Raw genomic sequence first — 24,259 nt, 5'->3', positions numbered from 1 at the left:
GGCGGGGAGCCGGGGCCGCCCGCCCGCGGGACTTCCGTGCTGCTGGCGCCGGGCCGCGCCGCTCAGGGCCCGCCATGGCGCAGCACGGCCCGAGCGTCACCCTGTCCCTCACGCTGCCCATCACCTGCCACATCTGCCTGGGCAAGGTAACGGCGCCGCCGCCGCCCGGCCGCCGCGGACCGGGGGTGGGTGCGGGGAGCTCCGGCCGGTGGCGGCAGCTGAGAGGCCCCGCCGCGGCTCGACGCTCTGACCCCCACCGGCGTTATGTCTTTTAAAGTTCTGCGGCTCCGTGCGGGGAAGGAAATTGGTGGGGCGGGCCGTTCCCGGCAGTGGCTGAGGTTTGCTGGCACCCTTGGGATGTTGGGAACAGCGCGCTGTCCCGGCGGGAGCGTCCCGGGAGGTGTTGAAGGGGCCTGGGGGGCCCGAGGTCGCTGAAAGGCGAGTATGCGGCTCCCGAGGTGCAGGCTTTGAGGTCTGGGGGTTTTCTCCCGGTACCAGTGGGATACTCTGTTATAAAATGCTCGGGGAGCTTGTGTTTAAGCGTGGTGCTGTGTCGCGGAGGACGAGTGAAACAAAGACGTGGTGTATAACCAAGTGGATTTAAAAAGTATTGAGCAAAACTGCAGCAGTCTGGAGAAAAAGTTTCCGCTTCCTCTCTCAGACCCTTTCTCAGTTCCTTTCTCTTCTCCCTCGGGAAGCAGAGGGCTCTTGCTAGGCTGTTCATCTCTAAAAGCCCCAGAGCTAATTTCATGGCTGTCACTAATTGCTTCTCAAATTCTTTGCTCATTCTTACTACTCTTTTTTTTCTTTTCCTTGTTTTCTTTTCTTAAAGCACAGCAATAATTACAAGGGGAGAAATAGCATTTTATGTTTGTACTCTGGCATTTGTTGTCTGGTTTGTTTCTACCTCACCTGGCCTTTACTCCCAGACCTTCTCTGCTGGAGTGATAACAAGAGCACATTTGATGTCTGAAGTAGGTGTGTCGCACTGATAGTGAAACTAGTCAGACATCTCCCTTTTCTCAAGTCTCATAATTCTGACAGTGTGTTACTTTTAGCAACCATGCTTACTCATTTCTTGGCTTTTTTGTGGAAGCCGAGCAAGACTTCCTGGCTGTTGTCCTGTTACTTTTCTTTTTCTGTTTATCTCTCTAATGGAAATGGAGGAGAACCCAAGTGTACTGTGTCTGTAATGCAGAGTGGAAAGAGTGAAAAGAAGAGTGTGAAATCAAACTGACAAAGATATTTCCTATTTTAATCCAATCCTAGTTACTTTCTGATCTAAGCCCTTAAAAGTTTGATTAGGTATTCGTTCATATCTTGCTATAAAGCCACTGAGTTCTTTCAAGCCACTGTTTCATACTTCTACTTCCTTTCTAGATGTTCCCGAGTTTGTACTGGAAGAGGTTTCCACACTCTTTCTTGCTCTCTTGCACTGAGATAATACATTAACATTATGTAAGTGAATCTGTTGGTGAGACATGTGATAAAGATATTTGAATGCGCTCATTTTTATACATGTAAAGCTATTTAAATGTTGGCAAAGCTGACAGCTCTGACTGTCCTTCCTTTTTAATGCGCATCTTTGTCTCTAGCTTGGAACTTCATTAAAAAACTTCCATCAGAACAACCAATCTTCTCAGGATTAAGGTTGGAGGAAGGAATTTGTTTAAGTTAAGGAAAAAGTCTTGTCAAGTTTTGCTATCTTTTAGTGGAGAGCAGGGAGTATCATGGAGGGTTGACATAATCTGATACCCCTGTGGTTTGTAGCATAGACTTCAAATCAAGTAGAAGGCCCACCCTAAACTCATAATATATCTCTTGCTATCCCTGCAAAATTTGCAGAGGTCTGACTGCAAAATACAAACTATTCACTGTGCGTAATGGTAAGGGGGTAAAAAAGGAAATATTGCAGAGAAATTCATTCAATGAGTTGGCCACTCATTGTTTTTAATGAAGCTGAAATCTTGGGCAGCAGGGGAATGTTAGCCCATTTTGTTAATTGAACAGTGTCAGAAAGTATATTGGCAAAATGTACAAATAACCCTTTAAAATAAGAGTGAATTGCTTGGATCAATTTCATGTTTGTTACCTGAATATTCTTTTAGCACAGTCTGGGCTGTCTTCTAACATAACTGTATTTTTTAATTAGATAACAGATCAGAAGCCATTTGCTTCAGACTGTTAGGTTTACTTGTCCCAGGATGTCTGAAGGTCTCTCTTGTTGGTTTTGGTGTAGACAGGTTACTTGGACTCGAGACAAAGTTCTGTGTTGGTTGAAACAGTGTAGGATGTCTGGGGATTGGTTCACTGGAGTGTGTCTGATTTTCCATGTTCCTGCTCCTCTCTTAGGGCTGTGTGAAGGCCCAGAAGTGCCTTCAAAGTGACATAGATGTGTACAGGGCTGGATATTGATTTGCATAGGAATGGGATTATGTGGGAGGGGAAAAATTAGGAAATTGCTCAAAATCGCCTAGCTGATCAAGCCTTCTGAAATAAACTATAGCCTTTCTAGACATTATGGTCAATTAAGGAACTGAAACTGTGCTGTAATTCAAGTGTGTGTCCTGATCCCCCACCCCCTGGGCTTGTCACAGTCGATGAGAAGGGCAGTGGCAGCCCCAGCTATTGTGTGACATTTCAATAGCAGCTTCTGCTGGTGTGGCATGGGTTGCTTTGTGTGGATCCTGAGCCAACAAAAGTGTAAAACCCCAGCCCTGAAATGAAACTTGTAAAGGTGTGTAAATCAGAAGCAGTGTACCCTGGAGAGTAATAAATGTGACTTACTATTTTGCTAGAGATATGGAGTAATCATTCATGTGCAAGAAGTGTGCTTCTGTGTCAGGTTTGGGGTAACTGAGGGTCTCTTGCTCCCCAGGGGGGAAAACCTGCACTCATGAAATGTCTTTTCCTGTTTGGATTATTTTGTGTTATTCTGCTCTGTATCTTATCATCACCATCCATATAACTATTCTCAGGCTGCTTCAGAGTAAGAAAAAGGTATGGCTAGAGAAAAAGTATTTTCTTTTTTTTTTCCTGCTAGCTGCAGGTGAGAAAGCTCTTTTTCTTGTTAAGGAAAGCAATAAGTAACAAGATTTTTTAAATCAAAAATAATGGAAATTTTAATATTTAAATGTTTCCAAAGCATTGGTGTGCTAATGCTTGCAATAATCACAAAAAAGCCTCCTTAATTAGAGGTGAAAGTTCAGTCTCTCTCTGTTCATGCCTTCAGTAACTTGAGTTTCTGTTTATGTATAGATAATTCCTTTGAATCCCAGGACTGTCTTATTGGAGGTCTTAAAAATACTGTGACTCCTGTAAGGTAACAGAGGCATAGATAGTGAATTGGAGAAGAAGCTGACAGATCTGGACCTTAATTCATATCCATGAATATTTCAGTGGTAAAACAGTTGGGTTTTAGCTCATGCAACGCTGATGTATGGGTACGATTGCTACAGGACATGTCTTACCTGTTGGCCCAAGTGATTATTGACTGTCCTTTCGAGGTGTTTGCTTCTCCCTGCTAACATTTCATTTTTCCTTTTTAGTTTGACTACTTTACTAATAGAATGGAAGAGGAGTATCTTGGAGATGATGAGGCCTTCATTTAAAGATGAAGATTCTCTTGAACTTGGGTTTTAAGTGCAGTACAGTAGAATCTAAAGTAATACATATTCTGACACTTCTGTGTCTTAAAATACATTTCTAGGAAAAGGAAGGAGTGGAAGAAAAACAAATAATTATTTTAACACCCCTAACAAATACTAATTTTAACAAGTAAGAGATTCGAGAGTGTGTATTGCAGTAAGCTGTAACAAGCTGCAATAAGGCATAAAGTCTTTTTCTTCTTCATCATATTTGGTCCCTCTGTGCACATTTACTTTCAAACAGGGTTTATAGTTAAATGACAAGAGAGAATAATGCATTGTCATTAATATTTTCTAAAAGTTTGTTTACCCTGCTGTTTTGGAAGGGGAGGGAAAGCTTGAAAGAATCTGTGTCTGATTGGAATATTTAATCCTTCAGTTAGCTGCCCCATTCTTGGGTAATGACTTATTTAGTAGCAATGCGTATCTAGCAGGAGACTTGAATTAGTGATTGCTGGTTCATGTTTCAGCTCTGTGGTTTTGGCCCTGATCCTTTTTAAAGCTGATTTCTGTGAAGCTGATTGTCCGCAGGCTAAAGTTAATCTGTAACACTTTATGTTCCAATGGTACCTCTTCCACTGAAGTGTTGGATGTTGCCAGTAGAAATCCCTCCTTGCCTCACTTTTGAAAATGCACATACTTTGGTTGTCTTCTACCTTGGGAGTCGAATGCACTTCACTGGAGTGGTTGGCTGTAGTTCTTGGAGGTTGTGGGGTAAAGGAAAGGTACTGCTGCTGCTCTGGTTATTAACGAGGAAAGAAGGACCTCCATTCTGCAGAAATGGTTATAGCTTTGGTGCCTTCAATAAGAGGGAAATTTGGTGTTGTGAGTCAGGAGGCTGCTCTTAGCTAGCCCTGTGAAACAGCAGTGTCACTTTCCTGCAAGGCCAGACTTGCCCTGAGAAATGGAATTGTATATTTTCGTATTTTGTTATTTGAAGGAGTTTTAAGGTATTCATAGAGTCTGTTTGTTTTTTTTTTTTTCTTTTTATTTCCTCTTTGATGCTTAAAGGTCCGTCATCCAGTTATCTGTGTGAACAACCATGTTTTCTGTTCCATTTGTATTGAAGTGTGGCTGAAGAACAATAATCAGTGCCCAGCTTGCAGGATTCCCATCACGCCTGAAAATCCCTGCAAGGAAATTATAGGTAAGGATAAGTTTAGGCTTTGAAATAACTTTCTGGTATTTACTGCTAGAGGAGATTGCTTTGAGTCCAGAGATGTCTGGATGCCTTTTCCTCTGTGTGTTTTTTACCAGCATCTAAGGAAGAATTAACTAAATCTTTAACCTTGTAGCTATTAGGTATGTTACTGGAAAGTTCCAAAGACATTGTGTATATTAATGGCTAGATTATTCAAACACAATAAGTACCCCATGGCTCTAATGATTGTTTTAAAATCTTGGTTGGATGGTGCATTTAACTGAAAAAAATGCATTAAAAATGCATTCTCACCTATGCATTGCAACCTGTTGACCTAAGAGAAGAGCATTCAGCTGAGAATTAGTGTACTTCAATCTAGAATCTTGAATGAGTATGTGGTATTTTTTGTGTTTGTTTTGTTTTGTTCATCACTTCCTTCTTTTTTTATTTTTAAGAAAATTACTCTTAGCACAGAAATAAAACAAAGCTACAACAGCTGCATGACAATCTTAACTTCCTCAGAGCTGGGAGATACTGCTGTCCTTATTTGACATAAAATATCAGCTCTGCTATTTTATTCTAAGAGAAAAATATATCTGAATAATCTCACTTCAAAAACTTACACTAACTTGTACTAATTAAATGTATGCTTGATACCCTGCCCCTTCCCTTTAGCTCTGTTTTATTAGCATGGTCTTAAATAACATAGGATTCTGTTAAGGAAAAAAAAAAGTTGAAAAATGTAGAAGCTTTCTTCCTGTTGTGAATCAAGATTTTGACTAATAAACATCACTAGTAGGTACTCATGTTGAACCTGTTCTGAAAGTGAAAGGACTTTAAATCTTCCATGGTAGCCAGTTGGTCCAATATTAGCTGCATTTGTAGTTGATAATAAGAAAAGTGCTGTGAGGTGGATAACTAGTATTGAATTGAATGAAAAAGAAACAATATTCGTGCTTCTTTCATCCTATGTTGCCTTAGGAGGAACGAGTGAAAGTGATGCTATATTTAGTCCAACAGTCAGAAAACACCTACGTAAAACAAGGCTTGAATTGCTCCACAAAGAATATGAGGTAAGGACAGGGGGAGTGTTGTGACTTTCCAGATGAACTGCAGCTGTTAAATTACAACATACAAATGGTCCGTTTGCTTTGAGTCCTGCTATTTTTAATTTGAGTAAAGGTGTATACTGTATCTACATGAAACTCAGTTGCATTAAAATGCCACCTTTTGACGAAGGTTACAAGAGAGTATTTGCTGCTGCTTGAAGTGGTCCCACTGATGTCACAGTAATAGTCTTTCTAGACAACAGGTAGCCAAGTACTGCCAATTCTTTAGTTTAGTGGGAATTCCACCCCCAAGTGGTATGGGAGCATTTTCTTTATGCATATTAGGTGTAGGGAGCTTTTTGTTTTGTCTTCAGTACAAACACAAACATTTTCCCCTGTTACTCAGGGAGACTAAATTCCTTGTTAAAGAATATTGCCCGCTGTAACCTTCTGGCATAGGTTAATTTTTAGCATTATTGTTTTATTGTTTTTTGAAAGTGAGTAAATGCTTGAAAGTGGAGCTGAATGCTCCAGTCTCCTGCTGGAAAAATACTCTCTTGGGAAGAAGATGAAAAGCTGTTAATAAGGAATGTGCTTAGTTTGTTTTCTCAGCTGTTGTTTCCTCAGTAGCAGCAGCGTGAAGACATCACATATTTTTGGAGGAAACCTGTTGTGGGGAGGAGAATGAAGGAAAGGAAATGGATTCTATATACCCTTAACACTGGGGAAGTAAGAGCTATCTTTTATGACAAACTTGCCTATAGCTCAGGTTCTATTATTCTCTGTGAGAGAAGGAGTCAGGAAAAAGAGGCTTCCTGCCTTTCTGTTGAATCAACTCAAAATTCATAGAGCTAGTTATATGATAATGTAAATTTCTTTTAAAAAAACCTTAATTTAAAATGTTTGTTCCCATGCCAGGTGCAGGGGTGGGTGCGATTATTTGTGAAAATATGCTTATGTAAATGCTGTGTATGGCCTCCCTAAGTAGTCTGACCATGAACAACTCATATACTTTAATTGGTGAACAGTGTAGAAGACATATTTTCAGGATAAATTATTTCTTTTATCCCTTTAACAACAAGCTCTGGAAGGTTTTTGCTTCCCTGTGGCTTCAGACTGATGCAGCTAAGAGCTTTATTCTTTGCATTTTGAGTCTTTCCTAAGATGTTGCTGCTTTGGTGTAGCTGGAGCGGCCTTTTCCAGGCAGTGTTCTGTCTGTTTTGAATTTGAAGACTTTCAGCATCCTAACATGTGACGTTTCAGAATGATATGAGAGAATCACTCTTAAATAACAGCAAATGAGTCAGCAGAGGATGACCTTAACACTCTTGATACAGGAAATCCTCCCACAGAGTGCCCTAATAATAGATTCATGTTGCTGAATGCTTTGAAGCTTTTGGTCTGCCCGACAGTTTGTTCAGGGTCCTTTATGTAGTCAAGGGATTCCCTGCACTAAAACCTTCAGTATGCTTGAGTGTGCAGGTTGATTAAAATCCTGCCTAAAGCACAATACATAAGCATACTTAGATATATGTGTAAGTGAAGGCATGCATCTGGGCTTGCCAGAACCCATGTTTCTAAGTGCTGTGGGAACTTGCCAGTATTATTTAATTAATCTCACAATTTATTTTAATTCCTCTGAATTTCTGACACCTTTAGGATGAAATAGAATCCCTGCAAAAAGAAGTAGAAGATCTGAAAGGTAAAAACCTCAGTTTACAGATACAGCTGAAATCTCTTCTGGATCCTGCAGCATCAGCTTTGTCTTGCCAAAATGGGGAAACTAGCCAGTCAGCAAACAAAGGAAGTACCAGTGGCCCAGAAACCCCAGAGGAATGGAGCAAAAAGCTGAAAACTGCCAATGATATGTGCGAAAAATTGATGGATAATGTGGAAAAGCTAAGGGAGGTAGGTAATAAATGCAACAAACACATTTCTTCAGCTATTTTGTAGCATAACTGTTTTGTGTTAGCTAAATGGGAGTGAGAGCTACCATGACCTTTGGGTACTTCATAGATCTAGAAGAAAGAGGAAAAAAATTGAATTCCAGTGCCTGTTGGTGTATCATAGTATTTCCATATAGCCCTTGCAAGTGTCAGATGTTATTGCTTGTTCTAGTGAGTCCTGTATGTGACTCTTCTTCAACTCCTCTGTCACTCTATGACTGGGTAATTGGATTATAGTAGCACTTGTCGACAGTATTGATGACCAGATTTTTCAGGCTTGCAATAATCTATATAATATATCTATTTTACAACATTCAGTGGGCAGACACAGTACAGTTGGCTGAGGCAGATTTTGCACTATTGCCCTCCCTGCTAGCCGATATTTTTGGTGCAATTTGCTGAGACAGAGTAACTTGACCCTTTGACCAAAAATAGACGAACTTCAGCATTTTATGACCAGAAGATCCTTTACTGGAAATCTGCGGCCTTTTTATATATCTTGGTGTAATATAAAAGTAAATCTGATACTGCAGAAGCAAGGATGAAGGAGACAGGCATGTGAAAATACATCTGAATAAAAGTATCTTGCAAAATATACCTGTAGGCACAAGTAAGATCACCTTAAATATTGAAGAAGAATGAAATTTCAGATTAATTTGAAATCAGAGTGGAAAAAACTGGACTTGTATTTATTCAAAATGCTGCCTTTATTTCTTCTGTTAACAATCCTGAGTTACTTCCTGCAAAACTGAAGTGTGATGTGTTTAGGACTTTTTTTTTTTTTTTAACTTTTTAAGCATTAATAGTGTTCACACTTTTTCTGTGCTATGGACTTGGAGGCACACATTGTACTGGTCTGCCATTTTGTTAATGGGACGCTTCTAGGACCCCAGGAGCTTCAGATTCACTTGTAGATGGCAAAAGAGGAGTCGCAGCAGGAAGTTCTTGTCTGCCTTTTTTTTTGTTAGTTTTTTTTTTCATGAAGTTAAGCTGTACTGCCTCTTTTGGTTTTTTTTGGTTTTTTTTTTTTTGTGATGACTAAGTTTTTTAACTTTTTCCTAGGTAAGTAAAAAGAAGAATTTTACAGGAACTGAAGAAGGGATTTGCTTGGGTATTTTTTGAGTATACTTTTAGCCTTAGCAAGAAAAGAGGTCCAAGTGTAGGCAATCTCTGAACTTGGTGAAGAGTTACAAAAAAATAGAGGCTTTGATAGGTTTTAGGGAAGAAGTCTTAAACTGGTGTCATAGAATCATTTAGGCTGGAAAAGGGCTTTAAGATCGTTGAGTCCAACCCTTTTTTCCCATCTGTTCCCGGGTTGACAACTGCTCAATCCCATACGTACCTAAAGTCAGTTGGCTGTTTTAGACCTTGTCTCACTTGTAAGCCTGCACTGCCCATCCCCGTTCTGAACAGCAAGACCTCTTTCCCATGCACACACTATCTGGAACCAGAAACCTTCTTATGCCTGAAAGTACCTGACCCAGGAGTTTCAACCAGACATCACTTCCCAGTGAGACAAGATCCCTCAGCAAATGTGGTTGCCACCACTTTTTCAAAACTAGACTGAATCAGGAAGTAGCAACCACCTTTCTCATTTAATGTTCTAGAGCAGACAAATATAGGAATGCACAAAGTAGGCATTAATACTTTGAGTGGAGTCATAAAAAGTATGGGAGTGGTGAAACAAACTCCAGAGGAGAAAGCCTGGACTAAGTATACTCATTAAAAATGCAGTTACATGAACTCATTAATGTAGACATTGTGCTGCAAGTAGGGATCCCTTGCAGATTACTGACTTGGAGAGTAGAGCACTCTCTGGAAGGATACCAGAGGGGTTCAGTCCTTGCCATGTGCCACATGGATGCCCTGCCTACCTGGGCTACACAAGTAAAGAAATCTTTTACTTGGTTATGTAGCTGGGGGAGCTGTGTCTGTGGAAAGAGAGAAAGGTCTTGGCCAACGTGTTGTCAAGTGGTTTGATGGTGCTTTGAAACTGAGCTTTCCTGAATTCTCATTCATTGCTTTCAGGATAGTTTTTGTGCTTTTATTTTTTAAATACCAAGTAGTTGACAGTCAGCCCTGGGCTCACCCTTCAGTTGTTGGCCACAAGTCTCTAGTTATTCTTTCTGTCCTTAGGAATATTGTGGTGTTGGGAGTGGGGGTGTTTGTTTATTTTTTTCTGTTCCTTTTCCCCTCCTCCTCACCTGGCAAGGTTGCTAGGGATATTTGTATGAGCATTTAAAGTTCTCTGCCTCTCTTCCTGCATTGTTCGATGATTCTGAAAAAGTACATTTCACTCCTGAGCCCAGTTGCATAGCTCTTTCTTCAGATCTAGCTCTAGATCATACTTTTATTGTGCAGTGGAAGCGTTACCTAATTGAGGCTATGAATTACGAGCCCTGGACTGGTGCTGCTGTTTTTAGCATAGGGAGGTTGAGCAGACTTTGAAGTGCAAGGAGTATATTCTGCTTGTTAGGATAGTGGCATTCATTGTTCTGAAACACGTGTGCAGGAAAACTTCTTTTTATATGAAGTGTCTTGTTAACAAGAGTGTCTCCTGAAATAAGAAGAAGGAATTGACCTCAATTCAAAGGGTAGGAAGGGTTGTGAATCAGGAATCTTAATCACAATGTCCTGGAAAAAAGTGAAGAAAGACTGCAAATAGCTTGTCGTAATGGATTTACATCCACAGGATAACTATGCTTTAAAAACAAGCCAAAAACCCACAAAGTAACCTTGCTCTAATTTGGAATGGGGGAAGCTGTTCAACATTAGTTTTGCTGATACCTGCACATTGTAATGTTAATGTACTTAACGTATTTAGTCATGTAGAAAAAAAAACATGGAATTGCCATTAGTACATCTCCTTAATGAAGTTCTGTGCTAACTAACATAGCTGTGTTTATTTCCCTAGATAGGACACTTGCAGTGTATTTTGGGAATATAAATAAAAAATGTCTGTTCGCTATTCATTTTTGCAAACCATTTCCCATGGTGATTTTTAAGTGGTGTCCCTGTCTGAAGGCTGTTTCCTGCCTGCACATTTCTAGTTCTGTCTCTTTAAAAAAGAGAAACAGCTTGTCCTATAAATATTAGAAGTCATTTCTGTTTCACTGTATACTTATTTCTTTCCTTTTCTTTTCCTTAGGCAAATAAGAAACTGAGCGTGGAAAACAATAGCCTTTTAAGAGAGAATTTGCGACTAAAAGCTGAAGTCGATAGTAGATCACCCCAAAAGTATGTGAATATTTTAAAAGCTACTATCTTTTATTTATAGACTGTTTAACTGTTGTAGGACTGTTTAACCTAAAACTGTGGTGGTGTGCATGGTGTTGCGTATGTGTCTCCAGGTAGACTTTGGAATTTTTATCCTCATGGACTTAGGTGAAGAATGAAACTTAGAGAAGAGCGGCAAGTGGGTGAGAAATGCAACTTAGAGAATCACAGCAAGTCCACAGTGAAGGAATATGACTGTGCCTTGTGTTACATGGTACTTTGGAAGTACTGGATTCATTAGTAGAATTCTACAGCTGTTATTGGGAAATTTCTAAATCTGGTATATGGTCAAAGTAGAAGGTCCGTTACTAAGTGCTGGTGTTGCTGGTGTTTGTGTTTTTTGTTCTTCCTTTTGCTGCCTTCAAGGTTTATTTTGTGGGCTTGGGCTCCCTGTTCAAGGAAAGCTCCTGATAGCTTTGTGTCTGGGCCCCGTATGTAGAATTGAGCTTCTGCAGCATGAGAACATCATTCCCAGAACTGACGTCTGTGTTTAGTACTCTGTCTTAAACAGTTAAAACACCAATGACAGTACCCTCAAAAAGCAGAAATTTTGCCATACTCATTAGAGCTGTGTTCTAAGGTACGTCTTCTTGGGAGTACTTTATGAAGCAATATACTGATATTTTTTAAATTATTTTCCTTTCTTTCATTGGTTTTCTACCTTTCTTCTCTCATTTGTTTAGATATTAAAAAGCTAATAGCAATATTGGCCAAAGGTTTATACAGAGCTTTTGAGGAAGGGGGTTGGGAGACACCTGTGTAATGTGAGAAGAAAGCTCTCTGGATTTTTTTCTAGTTCTGGCAACACACCTGCTGCAAGATAAAATTCATACTTATAGAAGAGCTTACTTGCCAGACTGCTTGTCATTAGAGACAACAGGAAAGAAGATGCATGATCCTTGTGCTGTGGATACATGAAAGCACGTTCTGCCCTGAAGTCCCCTAATAAGATAGAGCCCAGTTTAAAGTCTTGGCAATGGCTTTTATGGCATGGATTATGTTTTCCCGTAAGACTCAAGAGTGAGTTGGCAAGGATGGCAAACTTAAAAAGTAAATAGATATAACTAAATAAATCCTAGAAAAGAAGAGCTAGAAGAGACCAGATAAACTAAATTGATTTTTACTTTTCTGATATCAGGTGAACTCTGCACTGGAGACAATTTCCCTTTCTTCTAGCTTGTTCATGCTTTACCATGGTCAGAAAAAAATATACCTCAGAGGGACAGGCGTGTGAAGAGCTCATCTTTGTTGCAAGCCAGTTACTTTCCCATCTTTTGACAGTGTTGCCTAAAACAATAGCCTGTCACTTTCTTCTTTAGAAGCCCAGAGATAGCCAAACGTTATTACAAATTGGACAGTGCTGGGGTCTGTCTTGCAATCCAGATGCCCACTAGATTGGCCTGTCTGTATCTCTGCTATTATTTTTTTATTATTATTTTTTTTAGTCTCCTGAAGAAATACCACATCCTGCCTGCCTATTGGGAATTATCTTTGGCCCATAGTAACTCCAGAGCTGTGTATGGATTGAATTGAATCAGGCTTAAACTGGGCTAGGAACAGTTCAGACACTTCAGGAGTTTGTATGTCTGTACCCTGATTCTCCTATATTGAATTTTTCCTTTTCTTTGAGCCCAGTGGTGTGCTACAAGAATTTAGGTATGTGCAAGGAAAAACTTGTCCTGGAAGAAACCCTTCAGCACATTAAATTTAGCAATTTTGGTTCATGCAGCCTTTACCCATTCATTCCTCATCATGTCTGAAATACTGAATTTGTCCAGGTCTTCTAGATACGTGTGACTTGAGAGAGAAAGTAAACTTGTGTTTATTTGGTTTTGTTCTGCACTCAAGAATCTCCAGTGTCGTTGGTTTTCTGAAGTCATAATGCTTATAACTGGTACTAGACTACAAGTGAAGTCTTGGTAGCACTAACTAGAGTAGAAAAACTGACTTCTGTCTTCTATAACATCTTATATTTGCAATACCTTTTTTTGTTGTTTCCTTTTACCTGACACTTCTGCCACAAATGGCCAGTTCTGCCAAATTGCTATTTAGAAAGTTACCTTCCTACCTCATTTTGCATTTGTGGTTTTAATGTCCCCTTTCAAAGTGTGGGAGTTAACCCATTTATTGGCTTTCTTCAGGTTGATGTTTTGATGACTATAAAGCTTCATTCTTTCAAATCCCAGGTACATCCTTCAGATGGTGAGAAGTCTCTCCAGTGTTAAAGTTGGTAGCAGAATTTTTAAATTAGCTTTCATCCTTGTGGTCACTAGTCTGGTCAATATCCAAATCAGACCTAACATCAAGACATTTTTTAAATGTTGTTTCAGCTCTGATGGCAAACTTTGCTAACATTTAAAGGGTCTTTCAGCTAGCCTTCACACTTTGAACAGGGCTTGCAATAAATGAGTTTTTTTCACTTGCTTATGAAATCAGAATTGAAGGCATAAATATCAGAGCCCAACAATGTCACTAGAACAAAATGTTTCTGTGCAAGTACATGGATTTGACAGTATAGTTGTGCCAGTGGGCTTTACTCAGAAGTTTTCAGAAGGTAATTTTTGGAAAAGTTTTTGAATGAGTCTCTAGTGCAATTTAAAATAGCTACTGAATTGGATCTTTGTAATTTAATGTTGCCACCATTGTTTCATTTTTCATACATTCCTTAGCTTCAGATTCTCAGGTATGGATTCATGCTTAAACAACTAACTAAAGTAACTGAATAAAACTGGTGTCAAAGTATTTTGTAAAGGTTTTGTCAGTATTCAGTCCCTGTGTCCCAAGTGTAGTGCATTTTGCACATGATGACATTGGAGCTAAATAGCACAACATAAATTGTTTTAGTGGACTTAGCTTTAGAGAAGAGGGAACACTAATGGCAGGTGAATGATCCCTTTGTAACACAAACTACCTCCTACATCACAGGGAAAAGTATAATTAGCCTTCTTCAGTGGTCAATAAAAAACTTTCCTTTTATCATAGACTTGAATTGTTTTTTCTTTGTTCTTATCCATTAAAACCTGAATGTCATGTATGCCAATAAAATCAATATTTCAGCCATGTCAGGAATTTTTATACATTTTTTAAACTGATGATGCTGATTTATTGATTAGCTTTTTATTTTTTTCCTTGAAACATTTTTGAGACTAGACTTTCACCAGAATACCATACCATCATATAGTTGGGACACAGGTCTGAAAGACAAATAAGGGTAAGTTTCTTGCTCTGATTCTTACTGAAGACCTGCATTAGTCTTCCATTTCTCAGGCAAATCAGGCTGTTTTGTGGTTGTTGTGTGTTCTTTCTTTACCTTTTCTCCTGATGAATTTTCAACGACTTCCGTGTTCCCGATACAGAACAAAAAAACTTCTAAAACTTAAGTTTTGCCAGATAATAAAGCCCTGTTACTTCCAGCTCTACTTGAAATAGAAAACTGTTAGGTCTGTTGGCAGGACACAGTGGATCTAAAAGCGTTTTTGGCAAAGGGATGTTTGCTTTTTACCTGAAGGAAAATAACTAGCAAGTCCATCTACTCCCGGGTATAGTGTATTTTATGAATGGTTAGATTCAGATTGGCTTGAACCAGACTTCTAGGCTTCCTAGGAGTCTTTTCCCTAAATATTTAATTCCTTCTGCCAGTTAAAATCCCAGTCTGAAACTATCTGTAACATGCATAAAATTGTTGCATTATCTCTTTTCTCTGGTTTTGTGAGTTGTTTTATTGTTGCAGTTTAGGGGGGGAGGAGCAGTTCTTCTTCAGTTTTACTGTTTATCTTGTCTAGATTTGTGACTTCAGGTACACTGAAATTTAAAGCTGTTGACTTTCTAGGTCATTCTTTACAACGTTCAATTTTCACGTAACTCAAATTTATTTCTGCACATACCAGGCTATTAAATTCAGTCTGCATTTCACTGGGCCTACAAACAGATTTCTAAAAACTTGTGTCCAGGGTGCACAGGATAAAAATATTAGTGTCTTCCCTGATAGAAAACTGGGCTATGGTCTCACCACTGTGTAAGTTTGTTGGTCCAGAGGAGTGACCATTTTTGAAGACTAGCTGCAGTGTGGCCTTAGAAGTAAAGTAAGGGAAAGTACTATATAATAGCCTTCAAAACAACTCTGAGTTCTTGAGCATTAAATCCTGAGAAAGTGCCCACTTCAGGCACGAAGATCTAAACCTTAGTCAGGTGAGTAAGGACATTCAGATCACACTCTGGTTTTGTGGGTTTTCCAGTAGGGATTTTTTTTCAGTAGTTCTGAAGTAATTCTTTGTAGCTTGTGCTATTTGCTGACCCTGGTGATAATCTGCCTTTCTTACATGGAAGACCAGGGATGATTCACTGAAAGATGTTAAAATGCTTGGAGAGGCTTTGCATATTTGCCTAAATTCAGCCAATTCCCTAAGTGAAAGGGGAAGCTCATTTCAAACAATGTACCTGACTTGCCTGTTCCCAGTGGACGGTATGTCTTGACTTCTTGTGTTTGGGTTTTTTTTCGCTTGCTAGGAAAAGGCCCTCATCTGACAGTAACTGGTTTTTAGTTCTGATGTCTATGCAAATACGACATACTTTTAAGGCAGTTGCGTAAAACCTGGGATTTCTGCCGATCACCTTTCATAGATAATGTAGAGGAGAATTGCAGAACTTGTACAGCTGGTACATGACATCACCAAAGAACTGGAGAAACTAATAGGTCTTTCAGCTGGTTTGTTCTTGAATATCCTGCCTTTCTTCCCATCTAACTGCAGAACCCAAGGGAAAATCTGTATCGAAATGATGGGACTGGGTTTGCTTATACACTCTGGCATTGCCCTTATCTCAAACTGTAATAAGCCCTGGCTGTACCTTGTCATTTTCCACTTTCCACCCTTTGTTTCCTTTGGAGGATGGATCATGCTCATGCATCCTGAACTGCTGGGTGGTCCCTAGCCTGGGCCATCAGGTGATTAGAACTGGAGAGTCAATTTCCATAGCACCCATGCAGCCCCAGTCTTCAGGAAGTGGTTATACAAGAAAATTGTTTGTTGCAGCTGCTTGCTGTCCAGAGAGAGAAGAGTTTGTATGAGGTTGTGTGGTTTAAACTGACTTAAGGACTCAACCAGACAGACATGCTGCAGTTAGTGGTCACTGATGTGTTATTTTATGTGTAAAATAAAACTCTAAAGCTGAATTTGCAAAACTGATAGGTAAGAAGAGAAGAAACAACTGAAAAATTTGTTCAACTTCCCAAACAGTTTCTAAATGGACTTCAGAAGTTGTCGTGGTTTTACCCACGCAGCAACTAAGTCCCACACAGCCTCTCACTCCCCTCTCAGGGCAGAGAAGCAGAGAAGTAAAAGTGAAAAAACACATGGGTTAAAATAAAGACAGTTAAGTAGAGAAAGAAAAGCTGTGCACAAGCACAGCAAACCAAGGAATTTATTCACCACTTCCCAGAGGCAGACAGGTGTTCAGACATCTCCAGGAAAGCAGGTCTCCATCTGTGCCTAACAGTGACTCAGGAAACAAACACCATCATTTAGAACATCCCACCTTTACTTCTTCTTTTCCCAGCTTTATATTCTAAGCATAATGAGTTGTGGTCTGGAGTATACCTTTGGTGCATTGGGATCAGCTGCCCCAGCTGTGTCCCTTCGCAACTTCTTGTACACCCCCAGCCTCCTCACTGGTGGGTTGAGAGGCAGAAAATGCCTTGACTCTCTTGTAAGAACTGCACAGGAGCAACTAAAACATCCCTGTGTTATCAGCATTGTTTCCATCACAAATCCAAAACATAACCCCATACTAGCTACTGTGAAGAAGAGTAACTGTATCCCAGCTAAAAGCAGGATAGGAGTACTCAAATATAACTGAGGGAGCAGTTGTGGAATAATGCAAAGGAGAGTGACTCCAACAATATTAGTTCTTGCTCACTGTAGATGAGAGATGACTGCAGCTTTCTGATTCGTGTCAAGTTAGAATCATGCTGGGACAAGAAAAAGGACTCTGACTGAGGAAAGGTCCTGAAATATGAGCTTCAAATATTCACCTAGACATCCAGTGTCACCTCAGACACTGTAACATACTCACTACGCATTCCTGGGGCTGGTAGCTGCGATACAGGATCTGTAGATTTGTCCTTCCAGGGTGGTATCTGGGGGCCAACAGTCATATAAAAGACTTTAAGCGATGTAAAATACTGTTAGATGTGTTGAAGGATCCAAATCCCACCTGAAATGTGTTCTTGTTCACTTTATGAGGGACAATTTGTTTTTCTGAGCTTGCAGTTTTCTGTATGAAGGATGTACTTGAAACAAATGCAGTGAGATCCAAAGTTATTGTTTCAGTGATACGACTAAAGAACAAGACCCTAACGCTCAAAAGTCTTTGTCCATGTGTGAGGAAATGGCTTTCCTTTTGGTATATATATGCTTTTTATTGCATGTATACTAAATACATTAAGTTCTACTGAAGAATTTAATCACCTTGTTACCAAGCGTGACATAATTCAAATGTTTCAGGAAATAAAATTTATCTAGATTGTCAGGTGAAACTTAAATTTATTTTCATGTAACTGTATTGCATTCTGGTGTTACAATCATAAGTCCATAATTTTTTGGCTATAGCGCAGCTCACTGTAAATCTAAAGGGAAAAGAAGAAATTTCTTATGAGGGGTTTGGTTTGGGGAAATGGGGAGGGTTCTGGTTTCTTTAACCAAAATATGAATGTTTTTAAACTCTCTTCTGACTTGCTAGGTCAGGCACTAAAGCACCTATATCTGGAGTAATTGGCTGTCATAAAATCTATGGCCTTGAAAATTTGGGAAATAAATATATGCAAGTCTTAAAGCAGGAACAGAAAGCAACTGCTATTCTAATGCCTAACTGCAGAAGGAACTTTATAGGCAGCTTGTCATATGTTACATTTCTGAAAACCAAAATTCCCAAGCACATCCCTCTGCAACAATTAACATATTAGTGATGCTGTTTGCCTTTGAACAACATACTGTATTTTTTTAACCTGAGGACACTTGTTATAAAAGTTACACTTGAGAATACAGTGCTTCTTCCTCATAAGCAAATCTCAGGCTGTCACTAATGCTATTTGCATTAAATAAACATATTACACCATTCTTCCATTAAAAAGGAATTACCAGGTATGCATATAAATGTAAACATGTTTTAATTTTTATGTCAGAGTGTCTGCTACAGCAGACTCCAGAAAATCTTGCTTATTTTACAGAAGCATTTTTTGCTTTCTCTCACTTGGCTATTCAGCTAAATTGTATTTTTGCATCTTCTATCTTTTATTAAGGAGTGTAGGATTTGCTCCTGTAAGACTGTGTGAATGTCTGTTAGAGAAAGGCAAAATAAATACGTCTGGATCACCTCAGGAAGTGGAAAAGGTCTTGCTTGGACCCTGCTGCGCTACAGTGACTCCTTCTGTATGTTAAACCAAAATCTGTGTTCCTTTAACTGAAAGAGGAAGTAAGCCAAAATGTGTTGTGTGTAAGGATGCTTAGTTCATGTAACCCCCTTCCCCTGAAAATATAATAGAAACATTCTTGAGCTGAGATTCTGCATTTACCTAGTTTCATAGGGGAAAGAGAAAGTCTTCTGTGCCTTTTCTCCTATTTCCCTCTTGTGTGCAGCTAGAAATGGGCCAACTGCTATAAGCAATTGGGAAAATTTGTTTTCCAGAGAGTAAGCAAATTAAAAACAGTCTGTCTTCTTTTTTTTATGAAGGTGAAGATAATTGGGTAGAGGTACTGTGGAGGTGAGGGGATCCTTGCCTCGACTGAGCTGCAGTCCAGATAGCTTCTTTTAAGGGAAAAAAGAAATCTTACTAAATATAAAACTTCTACTTTGCCATTTCTTGTCTACAAGGAAGTGAGTGGCATACACCAAAACTGTGTGAAGCTTAGGCTGATCAGATTTAAAAAGTGGTCTGCTAGACAGAAGTGACTTAGACTGTTGTGTGAATCTTACCCATCCCTAAACCATCTACACCAAAGTCTTCAGAGTTCTTTAAGTATGCAGAAGCAGTTGAACAGTGAAATGTATCAGTAGATCTGGTCACTCCTGCCCGATTCATTTCGGGCTTGTAATAGCCCTTACTGCTTTCCCCAGCTGTCCAGTTAATTGTATTGCAATTGTCAACGCACAGCAGCTTCCTGCTGCATTGGGCTCATGACTTGAAGAAGCAGAATATGGTTTGATTGCTGGAAATGTATGCATGGATCCATGGCTATTTTGCCATCATAGTTGCAGGCCACAGATAACACCACCTTCAGATTTCACTGGTCCAAGAGTTGCAGTGGGAGCATTTTGTGAAGAGGTGAGGTGACAGAATGGGGAAAATGGAATATGAATTCAGTGTGACTCTGAGGGAGGGACAGGCAGACAGACAAACAAAAAAGGTAGAAATTTCAGGCAGTGTTTGTGCTGAAAGAGTAAATATAAACCTGTGCTGTAACATGGAGATGCAAGATGGAAAATGGAAATTCAGTGTAAGCCCACATACAGAATTGTCCTTTCTTTGTGATATAAAACCTTATTTGCCAGAGTTGTAGGGTGGCTGCAGGTCCTTCCCTCCTTTCTAATAATATCAGAACTTTAATTGTTTTTTCTTTCTGTAAATTGAAAGCCTTGGATGGAGCAGAGAATTCCCTGGTGCTCACCTGTCAGTGACAGGTTAGAATTAGTCAGGGCATGTAGCTGAAACCTTCACCTGCCCTCTGGGGAAGGTCAGTCTTGAAAGCTTGTGGAGGATGAGGGGAAGGCAAGTCGCTGTCTTGGCAGTTGAAAATGTGCTCAAGCGGGAAACCTCACGAGCACACAACTTTCACAAACCACAAGCAGCAGGTTTTTGTATTGGAGTCGAGATACAAAGCAGATTGTTCCGGTTGTAAAGCTTAGAAAAACAGGTAACTCTTAAGTAAGTGGATCTACCATGCACAGGATGGGTGAGGAAAAGCTGTGTATCTAATGGGAACATAATTGAAATGGTCTATGTAAGTATTTAAACCACCTCAAAGGACTAATGCAATTTCGGCATTTCATATCAGCATTTTGTTTTTGACAAGGTGACATTGTGAAAGAAATGTATTGTAAAACACTGCTGTACTGTAGGAAAATGATTGAATGTAAATATTTCAAGATGTGGACCACTGTTCAAATGTTATCATAAATCTTTGCCATTGTTTTAGGGGATAATTCTTCATGCATATTTGAGTTGAATTGATAGAACCAACCCCTGGAAGGGTAATCTGCTTGTTATTGCCTTGCTACCACTAATACTTCCATTTTGTCTTTTCATGTATCACCTCCACCTGTATGTTATTTGTGATGCTTGGTTATATGTGATGATTTCAGTAATTTTTTTCATAACTAGCAGAGAAAAGTTCTGACTTTTGGTTTCAAATTACATAGTGTTTAATAGCTTTGTTCTGTCTTGAAATGAGCTTGCAAACCTTCACAAGAATGTTTTTTTCCAGCTTAATATTTTCTTTCTTGTTTACTTACTGCAGGTTTGGTAGGTTTACAGTAGCTGCGCTTCATTCCAAAGTGGAACAAAGTGAACGTGAAATAAACCGTCTGAAAAAGGCACTGGAAAGAAGCGATAAATATATAGAAGAAATAGAGTGTCAGCTTTTACAGCTGAAAAATGCAGGCAAAGGAAGCCAGACAGTGAGTGCTGTTTGTGAGAGAGTGCTTTCCACAGATGCTGAAGGAGGTGAGAGCAGTGAAGATACAACTTGTTTGAAAACCCAAGCTGAGGAGAAAAAGTCTTTGAATACCAGTCAAAGTCCTGACAGTCTTGAGCAGCTGACAAGTGGTGGAACTTGTTTAAGCTCTTCTAGTCACAATGGCTTGAATAGCTCAAATACCCCAAAGAAAGGACTATTTCCAGGATGTCACAGGGTTCTCCTGGATGAAAATAGCACAAATATGGATGCCTGCTTAGAAGACCAGTGGAATAAAATTGAGGAATGTACCCCATACAAAGATGAAGAACTTTATGATCTTCCACCACCATGCACTCCTTTTCTGTCTCTCAGTCGCCTTCAATTGAACACTCCTGATGGAAAAGAAAATGCAAGAAAACCATCAACATTCCTGAGAAAACTGAAATTTGAAGAGTTTCATGACACTTCAGATGATTGCAGCAAAGATTCTTCTGAGCACAGCACAAGCAGCTGTAATAGCAGAAAGAAGCTAAACTGTTTTACTACGGGAAAATCAGGGGTTTGGGGCACCTGCCCAACAAATTTTGCTGAGAACCTAGATTTTGATGGATCAGAGCAAAATTCAGTAGCTGGTGAGTCAGATCAGACAACAGCAAAGTCCAGCGACAAAACAAGTTCTTGCTTACCTAAGAGGTTACATACTCTCTGCTGTTCCGAAATGAACCGCACAAGAACCTCCAGCGAGGCTTCTATGGATGCTGCCTACCTTGATAAAATTTCTGAGTTGGACTCAATGATGTCTGAGTCAGACAACAGCAAGAGTCCGTGCTATAATTTCAAATCCTCTGATCTTGAAGGTTCTTCAAAGTCAACAGAGTGCACTAAGCTTCTGAATGGAACTGAGAAGAATCTGGAAGAGATGAATGAGGAGCAGAGTATGAAGAGTCCAGAGACAAGCGATCTGGCAGCTGACAGAACTGGCTGGAAACCTGCTATGTTTTCCAACCTCTCCCCATCTGACCTAGATATGAATGACCACTTTCCACTGTTTACAGGCCAAAATGTGGTGGCTAATGATGCCAAACCTCCAAACTCTTTGTTTCAAAGGGACTTTTCCCCAGATGTACTGTTCAGTAACTCACAAAGGTTATTTGAGGAACAGAAGTTTAGTTCATGTTTTTTAAAGATGCCATCTGATCTGCAAGGTCAGATTCCTCCTTGGGTGTCTTCCTTTACAGCTGAAAGGAAAAATAAAAATGTCAGTCAGTCAACCAAGAGGAAAATTCAAAACAGCCTTTCCAGTGCTAGTCCATCAAAAACCACCAAAAACTGATTCTGCTTGGAAATCAAACGTGACTCAAAGTTGTAAACCTGCAGATGTTTAATATTTACAGGTGAACTTAATCTTTAATGACTTCCATGCCATCCGATCCTGTTGTTTTCGACTGTGTGAAAACCGAATGTTCCCCTGCCCATTGCAAGCTCTGTCCCAAGGAAGAACCATTCCAGATTATTTTCTTTGACTGGGCATTTTATTTACCTGGGGGCTTGGGAGTTTTTGATGCCCTTTAAGTTTTCAGATTACATGATCTTTCAGTTGTCAGCACAGCTAATGGCTTCTTGACAGTTCTAAGTGGTCTTGTCAAATTAGTCATTTATGTTAGAATTAGTTTTAAAGGTTATGTTTCCCATTCTTAAAGATTACATTTTGTGTATGTAAGGCAGCTACTGGCTATATATCCTATGGAATCATGAAATTGCTATAAAACATTGTCAGTTTTGCCATAAAACTTGCCTCCCAGAGGAAATGTTCCTGCTTGGACTGTTTCATAGCGCTGTACTGTACTGAAACTCTTGTTTTAAGTGGGTGTAAGTAGCAGCCTCTTTCTTTTCAGGGTCACAGCACTTCAGTCAGAAAACATCACTTCTTTAACACTGCAATTATGTCTTGTCTTTTTTTGAAGTTAGGCACAATTTTTAATTTAGTTCCCAAAAAGCATTGTTATTCTAAATGTGTTTAGTATGCCTGTATAGACCATAAAAATGAGTTTGTATGCTAATGATTTGTTTACCTAATGTGCACTGAACATCTTACATTAATACTGTACCATTTTACATTAATACTGCATGCTTTTCTATGTGAATTGAATAAAACATGTTATAAGAACTGTAATCCTTGATGTTGCCTCAAATATTGAATTAGCAAAAAAAAAAAGGGGGAAACTTTTTTTCGTAATTTGGAAAATAGATTATCTAAGTTTTGTAAAGCAAAAACGTGAGCTTATACACAAAAAAAAAATCTCCCTTCCTCCTTCTTGTTAGACATGCTACCATTCCAGTGTCAGCATCGATACAGTTGATGGAAATAGCTTTCAGCCTCTCTGGAGGTGACTCTTCCATAAAGTATTGCATAGGTCAACATAATGTGATGGCCTGCTACAGGCAGGAGACCTAATTAAGCAGCAGAGCAAAATTGGTTTCTTTGCATTATTGTGTTTTAAGTTTTTTTAAGGCTATATTTAATTACAAGATGCAGGGGTTTTTTTCTTTCTGTATAGGCCTCTGATGGCATTTCTTAGAAACAGAGGTCCTCACTTCATCAATACCTATGATATGAAAAATCCATACGCTGCCTTTTGTCCCTTTAGAAAGAGTGATAGCCACTTGGAAAATTTCAATACACTGGCTCATCTTGTAGAGTTAAGTTCTGTAAACTGTGAACAAGAACTACACTTCATGTTGTAATGTGAGCATACATTTGTGCAATTGATGTGTTCATTCTAAAATGGGACTTTCCTTTTTTGAGCTTTACCAAAACGTCATCATTCAAGCCATGCATGCAAGGACCCTTTTGTGGCGACAGGCAGGATGGCATTGTGCTTGCATATACTGCTTTCAGTATACCACCTGAGTTTTAATCTTCACAGAAAAATCTAGTTGTTCAATTTTAATATATTTTTCAGAAAGTAGCTCTCAAAACCATTTGGAAATGATCTGTTACTTGATGTGCTAGTTTTCCTAAAAGTCGAAAAATGCTGCCGTGCTACAACTCTTTGGGAGAAGAGACAAACACTTTATTAAAACATCCTTGGGTTGCAGAGCAATCACAAACGCACAGTAAGTGCGTGCTGTATGTTGTGGGTTTGTTGTGTTGTGGCATGGGGGGAGTGAATTTATGGGCTTCATTCTATACCCTGATTTTTCATGTTTCACTTCCAGTTACAGAAGTATGAATACAACTGGCGTCATGCCAGAAATCAAACTGGAATAAAGGAAAACAGTGGAGTTTTTTCATGTTACTTGTCCTTTGAGCTGGAACACCACATACAGGCTTGCTTTTCAATATGGATGTTTTGACCACACATGTCTTGCAAGCTGATAGAAGAGCCAAGCCTAAGGCTAAAAAGGTTGCATTCCTCTTGGTAGTGTGATCAGTGCAATGTCAACTCAAAAATTTCAACTATACATGAAGAACCTGGGGTTTCTTCCCATTTAAATTTCTCTGCCGTACGCGGGGTTTCAGTTCTCCAGG

At 39.5% G+C, this 24,259-nt stretch overlaps 1 protein-coding gene across 2 annotated transcripts; it reads left to right on the top strand.

The window, feature by feature from the left end:
- Positions 1 to 22,900, top strand: OBI1 (ORC ubiquitin ligase 1). Of its 2 annotated transcripts, XM_048295678.1 has the most exons (7): positions 1 to 146; positions 4,659 to 4,794; positions 5,770 to 5,861; positions 6,468 to 6,566; positions 7,497 to 7,745; positions 10,932 to 11,020; positions 20,569 to 22,900. In XM_048295678.1, exons 1-7 carry the CDS (start codon positions 75 to 77, stop codon positions 22,058 to 22,060), a joined length of 2,229 nt encoding a protein of 742 aa, XP_048151635.1. In that variant the 5' UTR covers positions 1 to 74; the 3' UTR covers positions 22,061 to 22,900. The 2 variants fall into 2 exon arrangements, with proteins under 2 accessions (XP_048151635.1, XP_048151636.1); XM_048295679.1 differs by lacking the exon at positions 6,468 to 6,566 and having other exon boundaries at positions 2 to 146.
- The last annotated feature ends 1,359 nt before the right edge of the window (positions 22,901 to 24,259 follow it).

The sequence above is a fragment of the Corvus hawaiiensis genome, chromosome 2 (genome assembly GCF_020740725.1).
Source record: "Corvus hawaiiensis isolate bCorHaw1 chromosome 2, bCorHaw1.pri.cur, whole genome shotgun sequence".
Lineage (NCBI taxonomy): Eukaryota > Metazoa > Chordata > Aves > Passeriformes > Corvidae > Corvus > Corvus hawaiiensis.
Note: the sequence above shows the minus strand (reverse complement) of the source record. Positions and strands in the feature narration are given on the sequence as shown.

Excerpts from the sequence above, each read along its gene's own strand:
- OBI1 (XM_048295678.1), top strand. The coding sequence starts at position 75 with ATGGCGCAGCACGGCCCGAGCGTCACCCTGTCCCTCACGCTGCCCATC. Across the intron at positions 4,795-5,769 it reads TCCCTGCAAGGAAATTATAG|GAGGAACGAGTGAAAGTGAT; the intron begins GTAAGGATAAGT and ends ATGTTGCCTTAG. Across the intron at positions 7,746-10,931 it reads ATGTGGAAAAGCTAAGGGAG|GCAAATAAGAAACTGAGCGT; the intron begins GTAGGTAATAAA and ends TCTTTTCCTTAG.